We start from the raw sequence: 26,805 nt of genomic DNA on the forward strand, positions 1-26,805 counted from the left end.
CAGTGCATTGATGATTTGTTTTCATGCACAGCTAAGCATCTCCTCTCCTCTCCCACCTGCTCCGATCTAACCCACACATCAGGAGGCATACGATCTGACTAAAGACTGCTTCATCTGGACTGTATTAGAACGTTCCGACCAAATCACACTCGCCAAGTGAGTCTTCACAACAGGCCATCCAGGGCCGCAACACGCCATGACAGGGCCGCAACACGCCATGACAGGGCCGTGACATTCTGCGGGGGGGGGGGTCTAACTCGGCCTTGCGCTCGTCCGTTGTCGTGGTGGTGATGTCAGAGTTGGTACAGAGGACTGGAGATGCATTCTAGCCTGGCGAGCCCTGAGTCTTTCACTCGACTAACACCAGCCCTCTGTATCCCCCCCCCCCCCCCCCCCCCCCTGTCTCCCACCCGGCCCCCGGCCCCCGTGGACAGCATATGCGCGAGGCTGCAGAGAGGCGGCAGCAGCTGGAGTTGGAGCATGAGCAAGCCTTGGCTGTCCTCAATGCAAAGCAGCAGGAGATTGACCTTCTGCAGAAGGTAAGGTGCGCCCCCTCTGGGGGTGGGGGGGGGGTGGTGGAGGTTACGCAGCTCGCCAAATGATCGCAGGAGGGGATGACCTCTCTCGTTAGCCCGGCCTTGTTCCATGTCAGAGGTCAGAGGTCAAACGCATGACGACGCGGCCCCATCTACTACAGCGTAGGCTCTCTTTTTTTGGGGGGGGAATCGTCTCTCCGGCTCCCGCATCGCCCCCTTCAGGCTGGGCAGGGGAAGGACATGCCGTGCAGCAACAAGCGCCCCCCACGTCGAGCAGATAAGGCCTCTGGGACGGCAGATCTTTTGACGTGGCGGTTGTGGAAGCCGAACGCGGCCGGGCTGAGCGGTTTGATGTTTGGTCTGGCTCCTCTGAGGGGAGGGTTGGATGACGTCACGACGCGAGGCGTCTGTGAGAGCGTGATGTCTGGCACTAGAGCCTGCCTCTGTGTCAGTGTTCATGTTGTAACGCTCATCTTAGAGCCATGAACAGACAGGTCGTCAGCCGGAGATGCTTCTCAGACTGCTATGTTCCTTCAGAGACATTGGCTGCTTTTTTTTTTGTTGCCTTCTCTCTTGAATTAATTGCTCAAAGTGGATTCATAAAATTGGAAGATGCTGCCCCATTCATGTAGAACGTTCAGTTTCTCAACAGATGTTCTCTGTCACAATAAGTCAACTAGCATGAATTATTTTCTGCTTTGTATGCGGTACAGTGAGATGAAAGTACACATGGATGAATCCTCTTGAAAGCCCTTCACCTAGTTTGAACATATCTATTTTACGCTTACAGTACCTGGTCAGATTTATTCAGCATCAATCCGGATGTTTTTTTTTGTTGTGTTTGTAAACTTATTACACACACAACCATAGAGCTCAACCCAAATCACACTGACAAGTTAACCATTGCCCTGTCTCCACAGGTTAGCATGCTAATGCCAGTGTGGGGGGTGCTGTGTTTGGTAGTGGATGCTAATGCTAGTGTGTGGGGTGCTGTGTTTGGTAGTGGATGCTAATGCTAGTGTGTGGGGTACTGTGTTTGGTAGTGGATGCTAATGCTAGTGTGTGGGGTGCTGTGTTTGGTAGTGGATGCTAATGCTAGTGTGTGGGGTGCTGTGTTTGGTAGTGGATGCTAATGCTAGATTGTGGGGTGCTGTGTTTGGTAGTGGATGCTAATGCTAGTGTGTGGGGTGCTGTGTTTGTGCTGACCTCAGTCTCCCTGTGTTCCAGGCTCAGGTTGAGGCTAAGAAGGAGCATGAGGGAGCGGTACATCAGTTAGAGGTGAGTGTTAGCACCCCAGGGGGGCGGAGGGAGACTTGGCTGGGGGTGTGGGGGTGTGGGGGGCTGGCTGGCTGGGGGTGTGGGGGTCTGGGGGGCTGGCTGGCTGGGGGTGTGGGGGTCTGGGGGTCTGGGGGGCTGGCTGGCAGGGGGTGTGGGGGTCTGGGGGCGGGCGGGCTGGCTGGCTGGATGGGGGTGTGGGGGTCTGGGGGGCGGGCTGGCTGGCTGGGGGTCTGGGGGGCGGGCGGGCGGGCGGGCTGGCTGGCTGGGGGTCTGGGGGCGGGCTGGCTGGGGGTCTGGGGGGCAGGGTGGATGGCTGGCTGGGATCAGACAGCCAGTTGGACTTGTAAGAAGCCTGGAACTACTCTAAGTCTCTCTAAGTCCCTTGGCAGAGAACTCTGTGACTTGATGGGACCTGTTGAAGTAGTATTTGACATTTTAAGCAACGCTAATATGTGTATATACTATTTAATTTGTATTTCACCTGGGAGGTCAAGTATGAATATATTCTTGTCCAGAATAATGGCCTATATAAACTGACAGTACAAAGTGTGAATATAAGTGTTTTGTGAATATAGAAAAAGTATTATTGTCTGTAACCATACCAACCATTACCAATCATGATTTCATATTATTCATAGATACTACCCTTATATATTATTTAGAATACTGTAATGAATAAGTTTTGCATGAATGCTGCCAGAATACCTTATTTTTATATTTTAAATATGTTTTGGTTTCAAGGTATGAGTGTTCACATGTGTAATTGTGCTTAATTTCTTCCCTACATCTCTTTTCACTGTGTTACTGGTGTGTGTTAATGCATATACAGAACCACTTGGACAGCATGCAGGTATTTCAGAATTGTTTTTATTTACTTAATATTTGTCATCTTTACCTGTACAGTACATTGGATGTGTCCCTCTACTGTAACTTTCTGGCCATTGAGGTAATTGATGACATAAAAAGAAAAAGTTTTGTATCAGAAATTATGATTTCAGAATGGATCGGTTGTACCCTTATGCATATATCACACAAAGATGGAATTTCGTGTGAGAGTTCTTTTTGTATTTGTTCTGTTTGGAACCATGAGCTGAGCGACGCGACCATGGCATGATCTGGTTCTCTCTCTCTCTCTCTCTGCTGTGGCAGACTGTCCAACATGGAGCGCTGAGCGCTTCTCTGAGTCTGCACGCAGAGGGACAGCAGTCGCTTGCCTCTTTCCATTCAGCTTGTCATCAGCATGTGCTGGAGATCCTTCAGACCTTAGAATACACACACGAAAAACACAAAATCCTAATAGCGTGAGATACAGGAGAACATGAGAGAGGAGGAGGGAGAGAACGAAAGAGATTGAGAGGTTGGAGGAAGAGAGTGGGGCGACTGTAGGAGGGCGTAGCGGGTGAGAAAAAGAGAGATGCATTTGATGCTTATTCTCCTGTTATACTTCAACTTCATCGTGTTTGGCGTGGCATGCACCGCAGCATGTGTTTCCACGGGCTGCCACTGCCTTTCGGAGCGAGCTACGTGATGCTAATAGGCTAACCACACTGTGTGTGCTAATGCACCCAGCCATCGAATCATACGCAGGGAGCGCATTGGAAAGGTCACCCCCGCCCCCCTTTCCTATAACAGCATGTTCATGCCCGGCCGAACAATAACTTGCCTGCATGAAAGTCACCCACGGTGCTTAACACAACTCCAAAGACGTTGCAGCAAGGCAGCTGTGCTGGGCTTCTGGGAAACCCTGCCAGCTCCATGGTCTCCTTCAGAGGTAGTGAGATGTAGGGGAGGGGGGGAGGGGAGGGGAGGGGGGGGGGCACCCTTGGGTTTAAAATCCCATTGATGCCCATGGGTCGGCTGCCCTCATAAAACCGGGGAGTCCGACTCCTGAATGCTGTTTCATTCAGAGGTAGTCCTTGGATGTGCTTGCCCCTGTATTGTCTCTAGCCTGTACGGTGGGGACGGTGTTTCACTGCATGGTTCTGTGATGTTGTCAACTGCTGTTGCCCCTCCTGTCATGTGACTCACGATGACCCTTGCCTCTATTCTACTGTCTCTATGCAATGAAGTTGAGGAGCGTGTCCCGCACTTTGAACACAGTGCAGTTTTTGGTATGCATACTTCCTCTGAGCAAGAGGCTGCTCTTATAGAATCATGTGCATTTACTGTAGCCGTGCATGTGATCTTTGCATATTGTGACTAGACTAGGTGTGTAGGAGTGGTCTGTATTTAGCTTGATAGGAACCCTTCAACACCCCTCTCTCTGTAATGGATTAGTAAACATTTTAAAAGTCCATTATCACATTCTTCACTGTAACTGTTTGTAGATGCGAATGTTGTCATCCTAACTGGTAACATTTTCCACTCCTTTTCCTCTTATCACTTTCTACCTTTTTTTTGTCTGGATCCTTCCTTCCTCCCTCTCTCTCTGTCGGTGTCTCACTGTCATCAGGCCAAAGTGCGAGAGCTGGAGGAGAAATGTCGAACGCAGAGTGAGCAGTTCAACCTCCTGTCGAAAGAGCTGGAGAAGTTCCGGCTGCAGGCGGGGAAGTTTGATATCCTGGGCACCGACCCCTTGACTGGATGTGAATCCCCCGGTTCCCCCAACAAGACCCTCTCCCAGCTCCTCAACGGACTGGCTGCCCCCATCGGGAAAGGTGAGTGGAGTCCCATCCACCCCGGGTGTGTCATAACTGTCTGCGTAAGCACGTCACAGAGCCTTTTGGAAAAAAGGCCTGACGTCACTGTTTAAAAATGCGGTCAGAGACATCTGAGAGGTTGTGTGCGTGTGTGCGTGTGTGCGTGCGTGTATGTGTGTGACACTCCAAAGATTTAGTGAAGACTATTGCAGTGATGCGGGAGATGTTTTTGTATAAACAATCTCTTTAGTGGATGAGGTGGGAGCCACGCGCAGCTGCGCTTGAAATTGGATACGTGGAAAGCTTGTGACGCGCACAGGGGCAAACACTGCGCTACTAATGAAATAATCAATCATAGAGCATGTTCTTTATCCTCCACAGCATGCCACGGGCTTGTTGTTGGCTGTAATAACCAGATACGGCACGGAACCGGCATCCTAGAAATGTTGAACTCTAGACTCACTGTGTGCCTTGTTCACCTTGGATTACTTACAGCCCACATACCACACGATATGCTGTAGAATGGAGATTCGTACACAGCGTGTGGATGTGTTTTTGTGAGTCATACAGGTATATTATTTGCGCATTCCAGGTCTCAGTGCTTCTTTTGTTTTGTTTTTTCCCGCCCTCAAGGCAATGACAGTTCTCTGAGCAGATCGTTGATATCCGAGTTCATCCGCCCCCTCCAGCTCAGCGGGGACAAGCCTGAGCTGCTGTCGGTGAAGCCGACCTTCCTCACCCGCAGCCAGGCCAGCTGCACTGGGCGGACCGTGCTCTCCGAAGTGAGTCCTGACCCTGACCCTGGTCTCTGTCTGTCTCCGTCTGTGTGTCTGACCCTGGTCCCTTGTCTGTCTGTCTGTCTGTCTGTCTGTCTGTCTGTCTGTCTGTCTGACCCTGGTCCCTTGTCTGTCTGTCTGTCTGTCTGTCTATCTGACCCTGGTCCCATCCACATGTCTGTCTGTCTGACCCGGGTCCCTTCCTGTCTGTCTGCTTGTCCAATCCTCTGTCTTTCTGTCCGTCCAACCACCCCTAAGACTCTCCTCATGGCGTCCCGTCCACCCATCCATCCATCCGTCCAATATTCGATCAGTCAGCAAAACACTCCTCCAAGTTTTGCCAGTTTTACATGAGCCGGCGAAGCTGTCTGTGAAAGAACCTCAAGACGCTGTAGCAAAAGTGACCCTGATTTTCAAACAGAGATGGATCAAGCTTCCGCGATAAGAAAGCATTGTACCAGCGCTTCATTCCCACAAGGTCACTGCCGTGCACATGAAAAAAAAAAAAAAAAAAAAAGCCCACATATTTTTATGATTGCAAATAGAGCTCTACTTGTGGTGCCAGTCAGAGCTGAGGGCGGGTGCATTGAGAAGCCATCATTCTGTCAGAGAGAGGGGGACTGAGGACGGAGGTGCGAAAGGCCCCGATCTGTTCCCTTTTCCACTCGGCTGCCGAGGAGGATGGCGAGTCTGCGGGAGGGGATGGAGATCTTCAGGAATCCTGCCCTCCTGCTTCCTCACCCAGACCGCACGCAGGGCTTCTGATTGGTGCCTGGAGAGACCCAGAACGGAACCAATCCTCACTGTTCCTCTTCTCTTTTTTTTTTTTTACTTTTAAAGATGGAAAAACAACTGAGCTCGACGACTAGGTCCAGGCCCAGATTCACTGGCAAGGTCCGTCTGTGTATAGCTCGGTACAGGTGAGTAACAAGCCTTAACAACCACTTCTGAAACGGCACTGCTGCACCATACAGTTTGTCACAGAGAAAGGTTTTAGGCCAGCCTTTAAATTGTGATGCAGTGCTATTTTCCTTCCAAAGAAAATGGCCTGTCAGCAATAAATAATTGGGTTTCCCTGATACGACTGAATCCCCATGCTGTGCACCTGTGTTGTCTGTGTCTCTCTAGCTCTCTCTCTCGCCTGCTCTCTCTCTCTCGCCTGCTCTCTCTCTCTCGCCTGCTCTCTCTCTATTCGCCTGCTCTCTCTCTCTCTCTCTCTCTCTCTCTCTCTCTCTCTCTCTCTCTCTCTCTCTCTCTCTCTCTCTCTCTCTCTCTCTCTCTCTCTCTCTCTCTCTCTCTCTCTCTCTCTCTCTCTCTCTCTCTCTCTCTCTCTCTCTCTCTCTCTCTCTCTCTCTCTCTCTCTCTCTTCTCTCTTCTCTGTCTTTCTTCCCAGGAGAAACTTTATACTTCAGATTAGGGTTATAGCATATTACTCAGCACTTGCACGGAGTTACATAACAGAGCTGCAGTGTTTGTAGTCAGGATATAAAAGACCCCATATTTGTGTGAACAGAATTGGATTCTCGGGGGCTGAATGTTTAGATTTCCCATTTCCCTGTAATGTGGAATTCCCCAGGAGGTCTAGCTCTGCTGAGATGGAGTGTGTTGTTCCCTTCCTCTAGCTATAACCCTTACGACGGGCCGAATGAGCATCCTGAGGCAGAGCTCCCTCTAGTGGCGGGGAAGTACCTGTACGTTTATGGAACCATGGACGACGATGGCTTCTACGATGGTCTGATATATGAGATATAAATATATATATATATACTATGTATCATTTCAAAATGGATAAAGATAGTATTTTGAACATGGTTTCGGTTGCAATTTTTTGAAAATCATTTATGTTTAAATGTGGAAAAGCTCATAATCCAAATCAGTTTTTCATGAGTGCGTCTGACCAGAGGACTGTGGCTGTGTGCGTCTGCAGGGGAGCTGCTGGACGGACAGCAAGGCCTCGTCCCCTCCAACTTCGTGGACATGGTTCAGGATGAGGAGACGTCTTCCGTCCACTCCAGGGAGAGGACCAAGGAGCCGAGCTACCTCAACCAGAGTAGCCTGGGCTCTCAGGGGCTGAGCGTGGACCTGGGGACCCTCGCCTGCCTGGACGACCTCCTGTCGGACAGCAAGCTGGACTGTCTCGGCACCGCCACCTCCACCAGCGGCAGCGCCGGCCTGGGCATGGACCTCCTGGGAAGCACCTGCAGCAACGGCACGGGAACCCTGGACGTGAGCGTGGACGAGGTGGGCGAAGACGTCGTGCCTTACCCCCGCCGCATCAGCCTGATCAAGCAGCTGGCCAAGAGCGTGATCGTGAGCTGGGACCCGCCCGTGGTCCCTCCCGGCTGGGGCTCCATCAGCGGCTACAACGTCCTGGTGGACCAGGAGGTGCGCATGAGCGTGCCCTTCGGCGGCAGGACCAAGTCCCTGATCGAGAAGCTGAACCTGGCCAGCCGCACCTACCGCATCTCGGTGCAGAGCGTGACGGAGCGCGGGCCCTCGGACGAGCTGCGCTGCACCCTGCTGGTGGGGAAGGACGTGGTTGTGGCGCCGTACTACCTGCGGGTCAACAACATCACGCAGGTGTCCGCCCAGCTCTCCTGGATGCCCAGCAACAGCAACTACAGCCACACCATCTTTCTCAACGGCGCGGAGTACGACATGGTCAAGGCGGGAGGGTACAAGTACCAGTTCTTCAACCTGAAGCCCATGACCGTTTACAAGGTGAAGGCCGTGGCCCGGTCCCACCAGGTGCCTTGGCAGCTTCCGCTGGACCAGAGAGACAAGAGGGAGATATCTGTGGAGTTCTGCACACAGCCTGCAGGTCAGCCCGCCTCCTCTCTCCTTCTACCTCCCAACCACATTTCTGTCACATCTACGTTTCACAAAATGACATTTGTAGATTTGAGGATTTTGTTCATCCTACTCCTACGATCTAGAGAAGTGGTTTAGTCTGCTGTGTGTGTGTGTGTGTGTGTGTATGGTGAAGCAGAGCTCTGTAGAGTGGTTAGGCCCTTCAGTTCCTGCTGGCTGTCAAACCTGCACTCACCACATCCACCCTCTCTGAAAAATCTCTCTTCCTATCTGGTGGAGAGGCAATCTGAAGTGAACTGTTCTTTGAGAGCAGCCTTCTATTTACTTAAAGCTTTGACAAGCTTCAAGCTTTGAGCTCATTATATTTACAGCTTCGTGCCTGACAGACATCCAAGCCTAGGTGGTTGTTTAGTTTTTTCACCCCGTCCCTCCTTCGGTCGCCCTCGAGGATTTGTGCGTTTGTGGCTTTGATTAAAGATGATGAGGCGCATTGGAAACGTAGAGGAGAAAAGCAGGATGAAAAGTAGCTGTAGTAGCGCCGGATCCACAAGGCTGCGGACTCCTCAGGAAGAGAAGCACCAGAACAGAACTGGTGAAGGAGACAACCTCTGGAGGCTCAGTGTGTGAAGTAGTGTGTGTGTCTCTCTGGGGCTGCTGTCACCTGAGACCCTGAGAGAGGAGGAGGAGGGAGAGGGAGAGGGAGAAGAGGAGGAGGGAGAGGGAGAGGGAGAAGAGGAGGAGGGAGAGGGAGAGGGAGAAGAGGAGGAGGGAGAGGGAGAGGAAGAGGTTGGGGAGAAGGAGGAGGGAGAGAAGGAGGTTGAGGAGGAGGTTGGGGTGGAGGAGGAGGGAGAGAAGGAGGGAGAGGAGGCGGTTGGGGTGGAGGAGCAGGTGGAGATGAGAGGAGGAGGAGGAGGGAGAGGAAGAGCTGGGTGGGCAGCTGCGTCTGTGCATCAGCAGCAGCATCAGCAGTGTGTCTGGGGTGTGGACTCATTACTGGGAACACACTGGGCCCTAACCTCACAATGTGATGGTGGCTTGTGATAAGATAAAGACAGCATTTGTGAGCCTTTCAATTACTGGGAATTGATCTTGTTCCTGTGGATAAAGTCACCAATTACATGATCCACTCTGTGCCCTCAGCCTTGTCATGAGCTATTTCAGTCCTCACTCAATGGATGCCTTTGATGCTGCCCCTCCATCCATCCCTCCCTCTCTTCCTCCCCCTCTCCCTCCCTCTCTCTTTGTGCCGAGTCGTGGGCCTGCTTTAAAGACTTGGAGCGTGTTAGGCTGAGTGATGTGTACGCGTCTGTTGTCGACCGCTCACAGAGTGAGCTCATCAAATGACCTGGGTACTGAGCGTGCTCATTAAGGGCTCTTGGACTTGCCTTAAACCCCCTGCTTAGGACTGAGCCCCCACAGTACTGAAGTGTGTCCCTGTCGGACGCGTGGAGACCTTTCATTATAGATGAAGGCACAGGAAGCGCTACTCTATCGTCCTCTGATGGGACGCCGTGCTTAATCAGAGGCGGCGTTGTCATCCGGGCCTCATGGGACCTGTTACTTTCAGGTGCTCATTTAAACACCCCCCCCCCCCCCCGTCGGGGTTTGAACCCTCACAGCAACCCGGACTCTCCGACGTGCGTTGTGGTAAAAAAAACAACTGAAAACAGCTGAATGGCCAGAATGTCTGCTGACTTCCGAGTCCTCCTCTCATCCCTGCTGACAGTCATGGTGCAGAAAATGCAATTAAGACGTATTGACGTGGGTAGCAAGACGAGGCAGGGAGCTGCCGCCGCTGAGTGCAGAGTGGGCAGCTGGCTGCTCGCGCTGGCTCTGTGGGAGCGGGGAACTGCAGGGCACGGGCGCATCAGCCCAGATGGGGCCTGTTGGTGAGCACGCAGCCGTGAGGAGCTGCACTGTGGAACTCATCTCTGGGGCGGGGGGTGTATGAGGGGGGGGGGGGTGTGTGAGGGTGGTGTGTGTGAGGGGTTGTGTGGTGTGTGTGAGGGGGTGTATGTGGTGTCTGTGTGAGGGGGGGGGTGGTGTGTGAGGGGGTGTGTGTGAGGGGGTGTGTGGTGTGTGTGAGGGGGTGTATGTGGTGTGTGTGTGAGGGGGGGGGTGGTGTGTGAGGGTGTGTGTGTGAGGGGGTGTGTTGTGTGTATGTGTGGTGTGTGGGGGTGTGTGTGTGTGAGGGGGTGTATGTGGTGTGTGTTTGAGGGGGGGTGTGGTGTGTGTGAGGGGGTGTATGTGGTGTGTGTGTGAGGGGGGGTGGTGTGTGAGGGTGTGTGTGTGAGGGGGTGTGTTGTGTGTATGTGTGGTGTGTGTGGGGGTGTGTGTGTGTGTGTGGTGTGTGTGTGTGTGTGTGAGTTCCACGTTGATGTACGTTTCCTCGTTCACACACTGGCATCATTAGATGTATTTGCTTTGGCTTGTTTCTGCACTGCATTGGAAGCGTGTCCAGTACAAGTCACACACATACACAAGATGCATGCACCTGTATAAAGATACACTACAGTGGCACGTTATACTGCATCCTCAATATTCACATTATACACCGGCCAAATTCAAAGTAGCTGTGTTTCAAGCATTGTACAGCACTATGATATCCGGTCAAGCTGTTAATTAACAAACCTAACATTTGATCTGATGTTGATGTCCTCTCCGCCCCCCCAGGACCCCCCTTCCCCCCCCAGGAGGTGCAGGTTCACTGCGGCCAGAGCCCAGGCATCCTGCAGGTGCGCTGGAAGCCCCCGCCCCTCACCCCCGCCGGGACCTCCAACGGGGCCAACGTGATTGGCTACGCCGTGTGCACCAAGGGACAGAAGGTGCATAGGAGCAATCTGCCATCCCACAGTTTAGTCATGTTTTGTTTTGTTCTGTTTGTTAGGATAGGAGCGTGTATTCTGTCTGTAGTACTTTACCGCCATCTGCTGGAGGGAGGCGGTATAGCAATGGCATTCCATCCAATTGGCCTGGATTATGTAACACAATGGTTTTAAAACGGTTTTACCAGGCTCCATTTTGGCTATGGCATGTGTATGTGTGCATAGAGAGTATGTAATCTGTTTCCCCTAGCTCTCCCTTGCATGTGGGTGAATGTCCCAGTACAATGTGAATGGCCCAGTCCAGTCACTGGAGACCTGTGTGTTGTCCTGGCGTCCCCAGATAGCGGAGGTCCTGTACCCCACGGCCGACTACGTGACGATAGAGCTGAACCAGATCCAGGGCCTGGAGGCCCGGGAGGTGATAGTCAGGACGTTGTCAGCACAAGGGGAGTCCCAGGACTCCCCCGTAGCCCCCATTCCACACACCCTCCTGGGCTCCCCTCGCCTCCCCCACAGGCAGCTTGCACATCCCCCTCCCATGCCTCACCCCCAGCCCCCTCCGGCACACACGCAAACGTACCCCCCTTACCCCCAGACCTACCCGCCATCGCACCCCCAGCCCCACGTCCAGCCCCGGCCCCAGCCCCACACGCTGCCCCACGGCCAGCCGCACTCCCAGCCCCTGCTGCGCCACCCGCCCCCCCAGACCCGTCTGCAGACCCACCCCATGCCCAAGGCCAAGCCCCTGGGAAGTGCCCGAGAGCCCCAAACCAAAGACGGCGAGGGCGGGGGCCTGCGGGCCGGACAGCCCTGGGAGCACGCCCGCACGCCCTCGCCCCACCCCCCCGCGCGTGGACACACCCTGGAGCCGCCCCACTACCAGCCGCGGCGGTCGCCCTCGCCCCAGAGGATCCTGCCCCAGCCTCAGGGGGTCCCCATCCCCAACACCATCGCCAAGGCCATGGCCAGGGAGGCTGCCCAGCGGGTGTTCGCCGAGGGAAACCGGGTGAGTGCTATATGTATAGAATACACAGTACGGATGAAATATAGCATTTCAATTCCACAAGTTCTCTGCTCAGGCATGACGCAGCACTCCCGGGTGAGCCACGCTTCCCGTTCCAGTGTCTGCTCCCTGACCTATCAGCTCCTTGTGCGGGTGTCTGAAGTTTGTGTCCTGTGCTCCAGGTTGAGAAGAGGAACATCTTCAGCGACCGGGGCGACGCCCTGCATCCTCTCAACTCTGACGAGGAGGAGGACGGCTACGACTCGCCCCACGCCCGCCGGAGAGGCGCGTCCGTGGACGAGTTCCTCCGGGGCTCCGAGCTGGGAAGACATGTGTGTGCTGCACTCCGCTACACCACACCTGGGTGTCCTTCACACAACCACAGCTACACAGAGGACACACGGGGAAATCTCACAGTTAATGACAGGGAAATATCTCTTTCTATCTCTTTATCTTTCTCTCTATCTTTTTCTCTTTCTCTATCTCTATCTCTTTATCTTTCTCTCTCTCTCTCTCTCTCTCTCTCTCTCTCTCTCTCTCTCTCTCTCTCTCTCTCTCTCTCTCTCTCTCTCTCTCTCTCTCTCCCCCTCCCCCCCCCTCTCTCCCTCCCCCTCCCCCAGCACCACCACTACAGCCACAGTGAGGAGTACCAGACAGAGAGCAGCCGTGGCTCAGACCTGTCTGACATCATGGAGGAGGACGAGGAGGACCTCTACTCTGAGATGCAGCTGGAGGAGGGCCGCCGGCGGAGCATCAACTCTCACAACACTCTCAAGGTACAGCACACGCCCCCTGGAGGGGGGAGGGGTACAGCACACGCCCCCTGGAGGGGGCAAGGGTACAGCACACGCCCCCTGGAGGCACCCGGGGGGGTGGGGGGGTGGGGGGAGGGGAGGGGGGGTTCATGTGATCTGCAGCGGCCCCTCTTCCACACGCTCCACATGCAGGCTCGCTGTGGCCTTGCCTGGCTGAGCTCTCCAGCCTGCTGTGACCCCTCTGACCCCTGTGACCGTCTCTGACCCCTGTGACCTCTGACCCCCGCGCACCTCGCTTCATCAGGCTTAGCTACCGCCGGGGTGTGTCTCCGCCCACCCAGCATGAATGACACCAGGCCACCCTACTGTGTCGATATAATGTCTTATGTCGAGATTCAACGTGCTCCTATTTGACATTTTAACTGTTGTTGTTTTCCTAGTTTGAATTATCTGTATGATGTCAAGTTTGGATTGTGTGGTGTTGTTTGTAAAAAAAAAAAAAATAACGAGATTTTAGGATTTTCTTTGGAGAACGTTTTTATTATCTTTCAAAATGTACAGTACCATCAGCTAGAAAGGCCATGGCATAGTAAGAGCATATGGGAATCTCATTTAAGTGAGTTGGCTTAAATGGAACTATTCACTTTTGTTTGAGTCTTGTCTCATGGAATTTGTTTTGAATTTTGTTCTTGATGTCCATGATATCCTGTCTGTACAGTGTGTGTCTAACTGTCATCTTGGAGTGTGGTGAAGAGGCACATGTTAAACTGGCGACTTGAGTTAAAGAAACTGTGCCAGAGGTGATGTGAGAAGTATACAGTACCATGTGACCTGGAAGTTCATTGGTGTGTTGATCAGCATGGGACCTTCTAATGCTGCATCTGCCCAATGTTTCCAAATTCATCAGTTCACAAAGTCTGTCTGTTTACCTGTTTGTGTAAGACTGCTTGTTCGGGAATGTACTTTTTATGTTTTTTTTGTTCTTTTTTTATCATGTTCTGGATCAAATATAAATGTTTTATTTTAACAGCGGCAATTAAATAATCTCATACTATTATCAGTAGGATAGAGAGCCAATGAGAAATACATATTCAAGACGAGATGAAAATGAATTGATAATTCAGTATTAAGGTCAAAACTAACCTTTAATGAAATCTGTGTTTCTATCTATATATATACATACTTCATTTTTATCTTTTCCTTTATTTTATCATTTTGTTTCCACAAATTTATGTTCAGCTCCTCGTAAACATTTGCATTTTTCTGTGTGTACTGGTCATCCGGTAGATGGGTTGAGGTCATGAAACCCTCTGACCTCTGAACTCTGACCTCTGCTCAGTGGAACATCCAGTTCTTTCATTTTCCCTCCTCTGTTTCCCTCCACAGATTCCCGTTCAGAGCATGAGTCATCTCTCCCTGCTCAGAATGACACTGCATGCCTTACCTCAGGCCATTGCCTCAAATAACTAATTCTGTCTTTATTTTGTCTTCCCCCTCCCCAATTTATTTTCTATTCACACACTGTGTTGTTTCCTGCCTGTTCTAACACCTTCAAAAACAAAAAAACCAATACAATACAATCCTCCCAAACGTAAACCTCCTTTACTGAACTGTGAAACCCGGATGGTGCTGTGTGGCGGATGGCCTCCCCTGCCTCAGGCGTACTACCGGCGGCAGGACCTGGGGGAGGAGAGGGACTCGTGGGACCTGCAGAGGGAGGTGGTGAGGCAGAAGTCTCTCCGCAGCAAGCGGCTCCACAGCATCCCCGAGGTGTCGGAGGAGGAGCCCGACGGCGTGGACGGCCTGGGCCCCCGGCTCCGCTTCGAGGACGGCGGGGGGCGTCCCGGCACCCCCCGCATGCAGCGCAGGAACCGCATGTACCCGCCCGACCCCCCCCTCCACCACCAGCTCTCCCCCAGCAAGAACTCTCGCCGCCTGCAGCGCCAGCGCTCCTCACCCCGCTACTGCGACGGTCGCTACGGTTACTCCCTGGAGGACCGCTTCCCGGGCCGGCCCGGCCGCCAGGCCACCAAGAGCCCCGACAGCGGCCTGGACTGCGGCAGCGAGGAGGAGGGCTCCCTGGGTTACCGCGGCTACCACGGTTACGGCCCCGCGCGGGCCCCCGTACGGGTGATCCACTGCGAGGGCCCGGTGGAGCGGCGGGCCCTGGCCATGGGCCGCAAGAGAACCCTGACGCGCCAGTGCAGCGTGGAAGAGGACTTCTGCGATGGGCCCGGCTCCGCCCCCAAGACGGGCCACGTGGGGGAGCTGCGGAGCAGGGAGGTCCGCTACGGACCGGGCCGGGAGCCCGGGCCCAGATTCTACCCCAGGGAGGCAGGGCTGAGCCAGGGCAGGTTCAGCCAGTTGGACAGGGCCTATCTCACTCACAGGGACAGTAGGGCCGGGCTCGTCAGGGGCACAGACCAGCCGCTGGTGTGTGTGACTCAGACTGCTCTGCTGTGCATTCCATCAGTAAAACCCATTCTTTATTCCTTCGAAATTATCATAAAAAATGTAATAATTTGTTTTTCCGTTGATTTTCTCTGTGGGTCTCTCCACGTTTTTTACGTTGATTTCTTATCGTTTTTGTGCGATATATACCTGCAAGTTACTACATGTTCATGGTGGCTCTTATTTGTAGTTTTTCATGTGTATTAGTTTGCTCGTTCTTAGAACGTCCAGTGAGTTTTTAAGTGAAGCTTTTTTGGTTATCTAAAGGCCATTTCAGGAAGTTTTTGTTTCTCATGTCTCTGAGGAGAAGGTCTCATCTCCGGGGAGCTGGGGTGTCTCTACATGGAGATACGTGGTCTCCCTCTGCCCCTCCCCCTTCTCCCCAGCCAACCAATGAGGCGTCCGTGTGACAGCTGACTGACATCAGCCCTCCTAGCCTGTCATTTACCGGTCCCTCCACCCCCCCCTGACTGCCCCCCCCCCCCCCCCCCCAGAGAGACCTGTGCTCCCAGCATGCCCTGCTTCTCCCAGGTCCCTGTGGCTGGTCTGCACTGCCAGCTGAGACTCTAGCTGTGACCCCTGGCCTGCTGTGAGGTGTGGCAGTCCTGCGCCCTGTCCCCACCCCATCACACCGCCTCAGACAAAGACCCCTCTCTCTCTCTCCCAACTTCTTCCTTTCCTCTCCCTGTCTCCTCTCTCTCCCTCCCGTGCTGAATAGTCGCCCCCCCCCCCCTTCCTCCACCACCCCCTGCTGCCCTCGTCATGAATAAGCGTCGGTCCTCAGTCTCTGCCGACAGAGAGCAGGGCCCAGGGTGGAGGCCGGTAAGGCTGTGCCCAGCCCCCGCACACAAGCCTTCAGCCGTCTCCCTCTCCTCCACGCACGCTCACTCCTCCCGCACCAGCGCGTGCCGTCAGGGAGCCGACATGCACAAAACTAACAAATGGTCTTTAGCTAAACACCCCCCCTTCCCTCTCCGCGGTCCATGTTGTTGTGTCGGGGTGCGTTTGATTTGGTTGTGTGGATGGTTTATTGGTTTGTTGTTCTCCTTGTTTTATGCGTTGATTACTTTTACTTTGCCTCCCTAAGGACAAATGGAAGTGACATCATTTGCTCTTATGGTTTTGCATTTGTTTTCAATGGGTGATTTGTCTCTCTGTCTCCCTCTGTCTCTCTCTCCTTCTGACTTTCTCTCCTCCTCTCTGTCTCTCTCTCTCTCATCTCTGGCCAGGAACAGGCAGGGTGTGTTTAACCTGGCGTGTGTTCTCTCTCTCCCTCCGAAGATCATAGGGAACTCCCCCTCTCACGGGCGCTCCGAGCGGATGGACCAATCAGGACGGAGGCCTGTCCGCGGAGGGCCTCCCCCCCAGCGACGCCCCATCACGGTCCCTTCCATTGGTTAGTGAGGCCACCTCCCCTTCCCCCCCCCGCCTCGGGGCCCCTCGGTGTTGCCCAAACATCCCATGTGTTCCCCTGGCAGAGCCCATGACAGGGCCCACCTGCACGTTCTCACCCGTCCTCACGCCCCCCTGGTGAGACGAAGGGGCGGGGGGGGCGGGCAACACCGGGCTGGTAACCCCCCCCCCCCCACAAAGACACCTGAGGGAGATGTCTGCCCCTTCAGTGGAGGTGGATCTGAATAGGTGGGCGTCTGTCTACACACAGGGCCAGCTCTATTCTGACCTCTTCTCGTGTCAATTTTGGCGCAAGCTTTGCTGTTTTACACTGACGGATGTCTTCTCCTCCCCCGCCCTCGCAGCCCTCCCAGCCCCCTAGCGTGGGTCGCTGCAGAGGGCTAAAGCAGTGTGCATGTGATCGTGTGTGTGTGATTATGTCTGTGTGTGTATTGGCTTTCGTCTATGTTTGCATCTGTGTCTGTGTGTGTGTGTGAGGGGGGAGTCCCTGACTGTAACTCTGTGGTTGTGGTTGTGGTTGACTGTCTCCTGTAGAGATCACCATGGAGAGTAACAGTGAGGGGAGTCTCTCACCTGGCAAGGAGGATGGTTACTATGGCAGTGTAGCTCGGCGCAGGAAATGGCATCACTATGGTATGTGGAGCAGCTTCTCTCAAGCAGACTGTTACTGTTGACCATGACGGGGAAAGACGAGAGAGCCTTGTGTTCATCTGCAGGGTGTTTAGAGGTGGAGGGTCTTTCTGCTCCGAGCTCGACTCTAGACAAGATGGCCGCCGTTTCTGTCAATGGAGAATGAGTGTCCCCTCCCTGTGTGTTCCTTTACGACCTCAGATCCCAAATCTCCCTTCGAACCCCCTCCTCTCCTCTCCTTAATCCACCCTCAACCTCCCCCCCCTCCTCCCGCCCTCCACCCAGGTAGTTTGTATGTTGATTTTGCATGAGTGGTTGTTTGCAGAACAGTGAGAAGAAGACATGGTTGGAGAACTTGCCCCCTTGTCTTGTTGGTATCACACCACATGATGTCATCTCAATTAGACATTTTGATTCCAAATAATTTCCCACAATGTTTATACTACGTATTCATTGTGTCCAGTACATCTTTGTGGTTCTGGTTGCACAAGATAAATAGATGGGATTCCCAGGGACCTGAAGCAGACTGCCATCCAAACGATCGCAATCGAAGCATTTGATTCAACATGGGGGACCCATGAGTTGCATGGTTTACAGCCATCAGGTTCTTTCCTTTCCCCTCACTGTCCCTGTTATGGAACCAGGAAGCTGCTGTGGCGTTTGGTCTGTTGACTTCTTTGTTCTCCGAACCCTAACCCTAAAGAACTGGGAGTTTGTCGCTTCCTGTATGACATGAAGCAAAGTAAAACAGCAACGTTTGTTACCACCCCTCCCCCATCCCTTCTGATAATTTGCGCATGGTCATGTGATTACCCCCCCATCCCACAGCTTGGCTTGTCTGTCCTCCCCTGACTGTGTCTGTCTTGTGTCTGTCTGTGTGTGTGTCTGTGTGTGTGTGTCTGTGTGTGGCTGTTAGTGACACTCTGTGTGCGCTGTCAATTGCTCCAGCTATAGGACCTGTGTGTATAAAGACCCGTCAATCAGATTACAGAAATGTAATGCAAATGTAAAAAAGTAAAAGAAAAACTAGTATGTTTGGAGTTGAAACTAGACACGAAGTGTACTTTAGACACACCTGGCTCTTCTTCTATACCAGTGGTTCCCAACCCTGGTCCTCAGGGATCCCCTGTCCTGCATGGTTTAGATGTTTCCCTGCTCCAACACACCTGCTAACGACCATTCATTTAAATCAGGTGTGTTGGAGCAGGGAAACATCTAAAACAGGCAGGACCGGGGTGCCCTGAGGACCAGGGTTGGGAACCACTGTTCTACACACACACACACACACACACACCTCCCCCCCCCGTCTGCCGGGCGTGACGCAGGGCCACCTGGGCTGGCCCGGCAGTAGCACCACCCTCCCTCCTGTGTTTCAGACGGGTACGGCGGGCGTGGCCACCTGCCGGGGCGAGCGCGGCGCAGCCAGGAGTACTACGAGGAGTCGGAGGGCGAAGAGCCGGCACGCGTGTTCGTGGCGCTGTTCGACTACGACCCGCTGTCCATGTCCCCGAACCCAGACGCTGCCGACGAGGAGCTGCCCTTCAAGGAAGGACAGATCATCAAGGTGGGGGGGGACAAACACAGGAAATGACGTTGTAGTGATAAGTCTCTAATAAGCGTGCTGCACATGCACACACACACACACACACGGGGATGCACGCGCTACCTTTCATAACAGAGGTGGGCTGTTGTTGGGTTATGTTCCCTGACTGGTGCTCTGACACCAATGCTTGTGTGTGTGTGTGTGTGTGTGTGTGTGTGTGTGTGTGTGGCTTTCAGGTGTTTGGGAACAAGGACACAGATGGGTTCTACAGGGCGGAGGTCCGAGAGCGGGCGGGGCTCATTCCCTGTAACATGGTGTCTGAGATCCAGACTGAGGATGACGACATGATGGACCAGCTGCTCAAACAGGGCTTCCTGCCCCTCAACACCCCGGTAGAGAAGCTCGGTAGGCCCCTTCTCCTATGCTTGTCTCCCTCCCTCCTTCTCCTCCTTCTGTCCTTCCTCTGCCGCTGTTTCCTCCCCGCTCTCCTCCTCCCCCCTCCCCCCGCCGACTCTCTACACTGGTGTGTTTTGCGGATGGTGCTCTTATTTCTTCTTCTCCACTTCCTCCTCCTGTCTTCTTCTCTCTTTCCCTCCTGATAAGTCAACTGCAACCGCTTCAAAGATGGCCGCTCAATAAACCGCAGGTCCCGAAAATCCAAGAGAGGTGTGTTCTTCCCAGGTGCCCTTTGACCCCCTCCTGCTCCCATATCTGTCCCCCACCCCCTCCTGCTCCCATATCTGTCCCCCACCCCCCCCCTCCCATATCCATCCCCACCTCCCCCCCCCCCCTCTTGTTCCCATATCTGTCCCCCACCTCCCCCCCTCCCGCTCCTCTAACCATGCTACCGTCTCGGGATTTGTTCATTCTAATCCATAAATCATAAAAATGTGAAGATGACAGAGAAGGATATAGCTGAATGTATGACTGACAGTATTACCAATCAGTCCCTGATTGAGTAACTTCACAAGGTCATTAACCATCACATGCATCTTCAGGAGACGATTATTTAGTATGTGACCTTTTACCCCTCCAATCAACCACCCATCTCTCCCTCTCCCCCCCCCCCCCCTGCCCCTCCCTTCCTCCCTCTGCCTGTCCAGAGAGGAACCGGCGCAGCGGGCGTCAGCACCCGGCCTCCACCCGCAGGATGGTGGCCCTGTATGACTACGACCCACGGGAGAGCTCCCCTAACGTGGATGTGGAGGTACCTGCTGCCTCCCCGCAGTCCCACCGCGCACTGTACACTCACACACACATGCTAACGCTACATGCTAACGCTACATGCTAACGCTTCATGCTAACGCCACTGGCAGGGAAAGGGACAGCGTGGTCTTCCCCAGAGTGCACAGTGGGGTCCTGTTGCTACGGTAACATCGACCGTATATCAGACTGAATCACTTAAATAGGCTCAACGATAAACAACTCCCCCATAACCCCTACCCCCCCCCCCCCCCACACACACACACACACACACACACAAACACGCTCCCTGTGAATCATGTGAATCATGAAGTGGTCACCTGTCCCCCACTGCCCCCCCTCCCCTTGGTTTCATCCCCTCTCCTTTCTATTGGGGCCCAGCCACAGTATGGGAGAGACAGGCTGATGGAGGAGGTGAGTGCGAGCAGCGTGCGTGTGCTCTGTGTGTGTCCCCCACCCTGTACAGTGTGTAGACGGGGTGGGGTTCAGATGAGGGCCCACCCCCCACCCCGAACACCCCCCTAACACACACACACCCCCTCTCTAGTCGTCACTAATCCCCCTCCATGCCTTGCTGGGCCCAGCATCCTGCCTTGGTTTTGGTCTGTGTGTTAAGTAGTATTCTTCACCTGTTTGTTAGTGTTTGTGTTTGGTTGGAGAATCCCCGAGGAGTCCCACTGGATTGTGATGCAATCTTGTCCTTCAGTCATCAAACAGTTTGATACATGTGTTTGTTGTCTGGTGGCTAGACTGTCTTGACCCTCCCACATGCATCACACTGATTGGAAGAGGGAGGAGAGAATCTCACGCTGTTTCCGACCCTAATGGAATCCCTGGTTCTTCCGAGGTCTTATTTAACTGTGTTTAGCTTGCATGGGACTGTGTGAGGCATGCAAGGGAAGATCGATGTCCTGTAACTCTCTCTCTCTTGGTCGACAGGCTGAATTGACATTCTGTGCCGGAGACGTCGTCAACGTCTTTGGCGAAATCGACGAAGATGGATTTTACTATGTAAGCGTTCAATAGAACGAAGTCACATTTGTTCATTTGTAGAAACCGATCGAAGAGTCTGTGTTTTGTGCCTCTTAAAAACCCCTTCCATAGGGCTGCGCTTTACCATCGCCACCTGGTGGTTTACTGTGAGAACTGCACTTGTAATGCTCCCCTTAAACCACTAGATGGCAATATCGAAGCGCAGCCCAATGGCCCTGTTGAAACAGTGCCCTTTAACGACGGCCTCTTCCTGCTCCCCCCCCCCCCCCCCCTCCCCCCCCCCCCAGGGTGAACTCAATGGACACAAGGGCCTCGTCCCCTCCAACTTTCTCGAAGAAGTGCCTGACGACGTGGAGGTTTTTCTCACGGACTCTCCATCTCGGTACCCGCAGGACGCTCCGGCTAGGATCAAGACCAAAAGGGTACACGCTCTCACGCAGTACTAGCCCTCTGTCATCCATATGCTCCTTTCAGGTCCCTCTCTCGCTCTCCTTCCTCCTTTAGTTTCTCTGTCCGTGCTTGTGTGTGTTTCGTTGTCAAGGTTACGATGGGGGACGCTTTGTCGCTGTAGACGGCAACGACGTCCGAGAGCTACCTTTTAGATACCACACCGAGGGTCGTTTTTCCTTTTTCAATGTTGACTGCTGTGAAAAGGGGGGAACTTATGCACTGTACGTAATATCTGGACATACCGTATTCATAAAGCATTCTTCCTAGCGAAGGGGCGGGAGCAGCAAGATGCTGACTTAAAAAGGTTAACGTTACGTAATATCTTGGGAACGTCCACAAACTTTTTTTTTTGCACATGCATATTTAGCATTGTAGTAATGCTTTATGAATATAATCTGTGTTTGATCTAAAATAACTGACGATAGAGGGAGTAGTTTTGATGTATCGGAGGATGAAATATGTAGAGTGTAGTGCCGCATGTTCAATCTTTAAGATGCATGGATTCTCCTTGAACAGTTTTATAAGAAAAACAAGTCAAGTACTCTCATTTTTGTATTTGCCTCCTGAACGCCTTGTTTTTGTATGTTGCTTAACTGTAAAATAGCACGCCAGATGTCAACTAATTTATGTTCCTATCAGAGTATAATTTCAACAAAAAGAAAACATTCTATAACTAGTTGAAAATATGTGTCAACAAATTGTGTTAACAAATAACTGCAATTGATGTTTGAATACCAACAGGTTTTCATCAGAGATTTCCTTGGTTTATAGTTTTGCCATTCTCATAGTGTAGATTATTGAAATGCCATCACTGCATTTTATTTTATTTATTTCTTTTTTTTCTCACCGCTTGGCAAACCAGAAGAAGAGTGTTCATTTCACACCTTAAAGGCTCTGTTTCCGTCACGTAAGTGGGCAACTGAGGATACCAAGGTTACGTTTCTCTCGTCTAATGCAGGTGACATGGGCACCTCTAAGTTATGGTACACACTTTTTCATAACACCTTTCGTCAACATCTTTCTTTGTCGCCTCGGAAACACACAACAACGCATCCCACATTTGGCTCTTACATTACGACGGACAGAGAGCGTTCGGAGAAAGGCGTGTGTTCTCTCACTGAAGAACAACCGCCCTATAGTCAGTGCATTAGACGAGAAGCATGGTGTCTTCGGTTGTTTCTCTGAGTGTTGTACGATTATGTCCGTCACCCACTCTTAGTCTCCTGCTGTAACTCATGAAAAGCTAAAAGGCTAATTGTTGCACGACCCAGGATGCTTCACCTGTAGAAGTAGCGCTAGACTGAGCCAGGCCCCTAACACTGACCTAGCACCTCCCCTCTCCCTGAAATAGTGCACTCCATCAAACGTACCCAACCCTGTATCGTGGCCGGATGCCAACCAATGACAACATGTGTCAGACAAGCGCATGGATTTCCTGGAGCTTTTATCACCTGTTGGGCACAAAGCTGTGGTCTGCTCCAACATCTGACATGATGCATCACTGTTTGTGGGGGTGCACTTTTTCCTCTTTCACCTAACGAATGACGCAAAATGGTTAAACAAGCCATTAACATTTTTTATCCTCATAGAGCCGGCATCTAGTTTAGATTTTCAAACCTCATTTTGATTAACATGAGAAACTGAGAATCTCATTTTTTTTTTTTTTTTGGTTAAGTTTGCATAAATAATTTAGTGCTTGCGACCAGATTTGTAAATTAAACTTTTTTAAAGCAGGTTGAATTGGTTCCCACAACCTTGAAGTTACCTTGATGAAAAGTGATAAAATGCTCCAAAACTGGTAAATTGATAACTTATCTCCTTTACATGCCATAAACTATGAACATTCAATGTGCAGATACTTACCATTTGGAAATACGTATGTTATATGTAGCTCTGTTCCTCCAGAGACTTCTGTCTCATGTTAATGGTATCCTGTCAACACATTTCTCCTAAGTGCAATTTAAAGGAAGCCTTTTAGCTCATGATTACAAGGAATATTTAGATATTCAATGTTTCTCTGTAACCCAGTTGTACAGTATACAGTATGTAAGTAAGACTATATATATTTAAACAAACCTTTGCTGTCATTTTGGCCCATGATGTAACACAGGACTATGTTGTATCTTGTTTTCTGTGAAAGGCATTTCCTTTTTCATTGATAGACATGTTTGTTGGAGAGATTTGTGCAGGATCAGCAGACCATGTATACTACTTGGGAAGAGAGAGGAGAGAGAGGACCTAAAGAAAGCTCTCATATAGACTCTGTGTCTTTGACTTTACGCTAATAAGACAACACCCAAGTTCTGACACGTAAGGGAGACAGACTGGGGCATCCAGAGCTATGGTGGCCCCGATGAGACAGAAAGGACTGAGAGAAGGGGAGTAGTGACTGGGGTGCGAGAGCTGGCTGTTTAACCCCCTGAACTGTCCCTTACGGGTCTCCCATTAGGTTCCGACGGAAAAACCGGGTCCGCCCAGAAGAGCCGCCTCACCCACTGTGCGCCCACACTTCCCTGGGTCCGGCCCCGCCATCGTGGGGCCCGGGAGTCCCACGAGAAGCCCCTGCGACTTGTCCTCCAAAAAGAAAAAGGGACTAATCTCCAAAGGGAGGAAACTGTTGAAAAGACTTGGCGCTGTAAAATAGTCTCTCGACATACCCTACGTGAAAAGGATATTTCATTATATTAACACCCCCCCCCCCCCCTCTCTCTCTCTCTCTTCCATTTGCTGTCATTTCAATTCAGTCAAGAAAAAAAATGGAACCTCGGTCTTAACATGGATTTGAATGACATGTTGCCAGCTTGGTAAACCACTGTATTCTGATACATCTGTTGTATATTAGTCAGAATCCGTATTTTCTTATTTAAGTACAGTACATATTTTGAATATGATCTCACAGGTTGACGTTGTATCGACCTCTCTGGCTGTTTGCGTTTTTCAAGCTGCTATAAACCTCACAGCAGCACCAGGAAGGACAGGATGCATGCTGGGAAGTCCTCCACGGTCAGTAGGACTGTGTGTGAAGTCGCTCCAGCGGCTCCACTGAGCCGGTGTGTGTGTGCGTGTCAGAAGTAACGGCCGCGAGGCCACAGGCTCGCCCTGGGGCTCGTTGAAAGCCCAGGTTACTGAGCCTGGGAGCAAGTTTTGCATGTGGTATCTTAAGCACATTCAGAGTGGTCGTTCCCTCATTGACCCTATGAAAGCACACGCTCATGGGACGAGCTTTGTCTGTTCAGACCTTCTTGCAAGAACCGCGGAGTTCTGTTAGATTCACGGTTTGACCGGTTTCAGATGAGTATGCAGTAGAACCGTGGGTCCTCTTTACGAAGAACACGTGATATATTGAGATTGAACAGAACATACTGCCCAGGTACACACAGTCTTGTGAACACGTTATTAAAGGCAGGCTCAGTGCAGAGGAAAGAGACCACATGGCTCTGGACCGAAGCTGTGGTGAGGCCAGACCACTATGTAGCTATGGGGCTGAAGCTGTGGTGAGGCCAGACCACTATGTAGCTATGGGGCTGAAGCTGTGGTGAGGCCAGACCACTATGTAGCTATTTTTCAGACTCCCTCTGGACAAGCACATGATTAGATGGGATAGGGTTTCTAAACAGCAGCATTATGTTATTTCTTTTGAAATAGTTGAACGGACATGAAAAGCCGTGATGGAACCGCCCTAAATGTATCTGCCTTATAAATGCACAATGGTTTGTATCTTGTCAACCGGAGAGTTTCTATGTCCTATATGCATTCATGTTGTTGCATTATTTCAGAAAATGAAATGTAATTTGCAAATCCAGACTAGTGACGTGCAGCTTGTTGCTTGTATGAGTGTCGTGTTTTCTGGGGGGCCTAAACTTTTACAGCTTGTTTGAAACTTCAGACACAAGGTGGAATTAGGAGTGGGGGGAGGATGATGTTCAGAGTACGTTTTCTCACAAAATTCAAACCCCTGATGTTTCGTTTCTCAGACTGTGAACAGGAGAGAAAAACAGACGGTTGCTTTTTAATTGACATAGTTGGAAGACATTTGGTCTTCGAAAATCGAATTTAATCCCTGCATATGTTCTTCATTTCGCACAACTAACTCATGACAAAGACGTTAAGGCACTTTACAAGAATATTTTGTGTTATAATCTGTACTTAAAAGTTAACTGCATTTCCAGTCCCTCGTGTGTGAGACCAGAAGGGGCATCACTCAATCAACACGGCCTTCCAGGGAGCGCTCACATGAAATCAACATCCATGTATAACCACAAGACGAGTGAGTCACAATATGCATTTACTATTCATTTGTTTCGTCGTGTACACACGTTCCTGTTGAGTTTCTAGACTTGAGAGCATGAGGAAGTTACTTTGTGGCTTGCAGTACCCTGAGCACCATGCCGTCAGATTTGATTGAGTGACCTTCTAGTCAATTAGGTCTATAAATGACTTTATAGAAGTGTCCTATTAACAAAACACAAGCCTACCTCCATTGGTGACCCCCTAAAGTCAAATAGAATACAGAAGGCTGGCATCTGTCATACTTCCAATAGAAAACCATGTGATTACCGTATGCCCTGTGCTTATGGTACTGGGCAAGAGTGCTGTCTTTATATCCTTACCCAAACTAGCACATAGGAGTGAATGTATGATGAATTGAAAGCCAATGTATCAATACTATTCCTAAGGGTTGTGCAGATGTCCAACTTATGTACCTCTGGTCCAGGCTTGTGAAATCAAACCTTTTCTTCCTGTTATCTCACCATCTTCCGTTAACCACTCCATCCTTGAATCCACCTCAAAATCTGATTAACTTGTTAACTGACATGAGATTTGAACTGAGACTGCCAAAAAAGAATGTATCAAAAGCATTCTGTATAATGTTCTGTACATTTCTCAGCCAAACAGGCGTTTAAACTACGATTAATATATGTACATTTCACAGACCATGCTAAGTTGTCATTGCTTCTATACATATTATTTGAGCCACTGTTGCTCTTTTTGTACTTGGTCCATTTGTAAATTGTTTTTAAATGTTTATACTTGATTTTCAGACTGCCTTTTTTGTACATTAAAACTTTATAATCAAACAGTGCAAGCTTTCCCCATGGTGTCTTCTAAACCATAATGTTTTAAAAATCTGCAATTGTGTGCTAGCTTTATGAAGAGATAACAGCCTATATTGGTGGTTACAAAATATTGTATGGGTGTGCATGTGCAATTTTTTTATGAAAATAAATTTGATATTTTGTACAGTTGTGTTTCGAGTTTTGCCCTGTTGTCATATTGCTTTCAGTTTCCACGCCTCACCTGTGACATATACAGCTGTCTTCGACCCTGGTCCTTAGGGCCCACGCCACAGGATCTTCGGCCCCACAGACAATGCTAGGTAACATATGTCCCGATTATCTTGATGGTTCAGCAGATGATCCCTTGGTGTGAGGTGTGTTTAGAGTGACCACACACTGTAGGAGCAAAACGGCTACATCTCGGATTTTTTGTCCTCATGTT

General features: G+C 51.2%; 1 protein-coding gene across 5 annotated transcripts; it reads left to right on the forward strand.

Moving 5' to 3' along the window:
* Positions 1–434: 434 nt before the first annotated feature.
* rimbp2b (RIMS binding protein 2b) lies at positions 435–26,621 on the forward strand. Of its 5 annotated transcripts, XM_084690697.1 has the most exons (24): positions 438–539; positions 1,764–1,814; positions 2,644–2,664; positions 3,884–3,925; positions 4,267–4,471; positions 5,087–5,235; positions 6,070–6,149; positions 6,852–6,961; positions 7,157–8,050; positions 10,714–10,865; positions 11,206–11,871; positions 12,051–12,200; positions 12,489–12,644; positions 14,283–15,056; positions 16,356–16,470; positions 17,022–17,120; positions 18,494–18,681; positions 18,897–19,065; positions 19,264–19,341; positions 19,764–19,867; positions 20,245–20,277; positions 20,803–20,874; positions 21,144–21,278; positions 23,756–26,621. In XM_084690697.1, exons 1-24 carry the CDS (start codon positions 438–440, stop codon positions 23,948–23,950), a joined length of 4,740 nt encoding a protein of 1,579 aa, XP_084546823.1. In that variant the 3' UTR covers positions 23,951–26,621. The 5 variants fall into 5 exon arrangements, with proteins under 5 accessions (XP_084546824.1, XP_084546825.1, XP_084546826.1 ...); XM_084690698.1 differs by lacking the exon at positions 3,884–3,925 and having other exon boundaries at positions 435–539; positions 17,022–17,156; positions 19,264–19,326; positions 20,251–20,277; XM_084690699.1 differs by lacking the exon at positions 3,884–3,925 and having other exon boundaries at positions 435–539; positions 1,764–1,813; positions 2,622–2,664; ... (3 more) ...; positions 20,251–20,277; positions 22,169–23,895.
* Positions 26,622–26,805: the final 184 nt, after the last annotated feature.

The sequence above is a fragment of the Hypomesus nipponensis genome, chromosome 24 (assembly GCF_054491055.1).
Source record: "Hypomesus nipponensis isolate SF chromosome 24, ASM5449105v1, whole genome shotgun sequence".
Lineage (NCBI taxonomy): Eukaryota > Metazoa > Chordata > Actinopteri > Osmeriformes > Osmeridae > Hypomesus > Hypomesus nipponensis.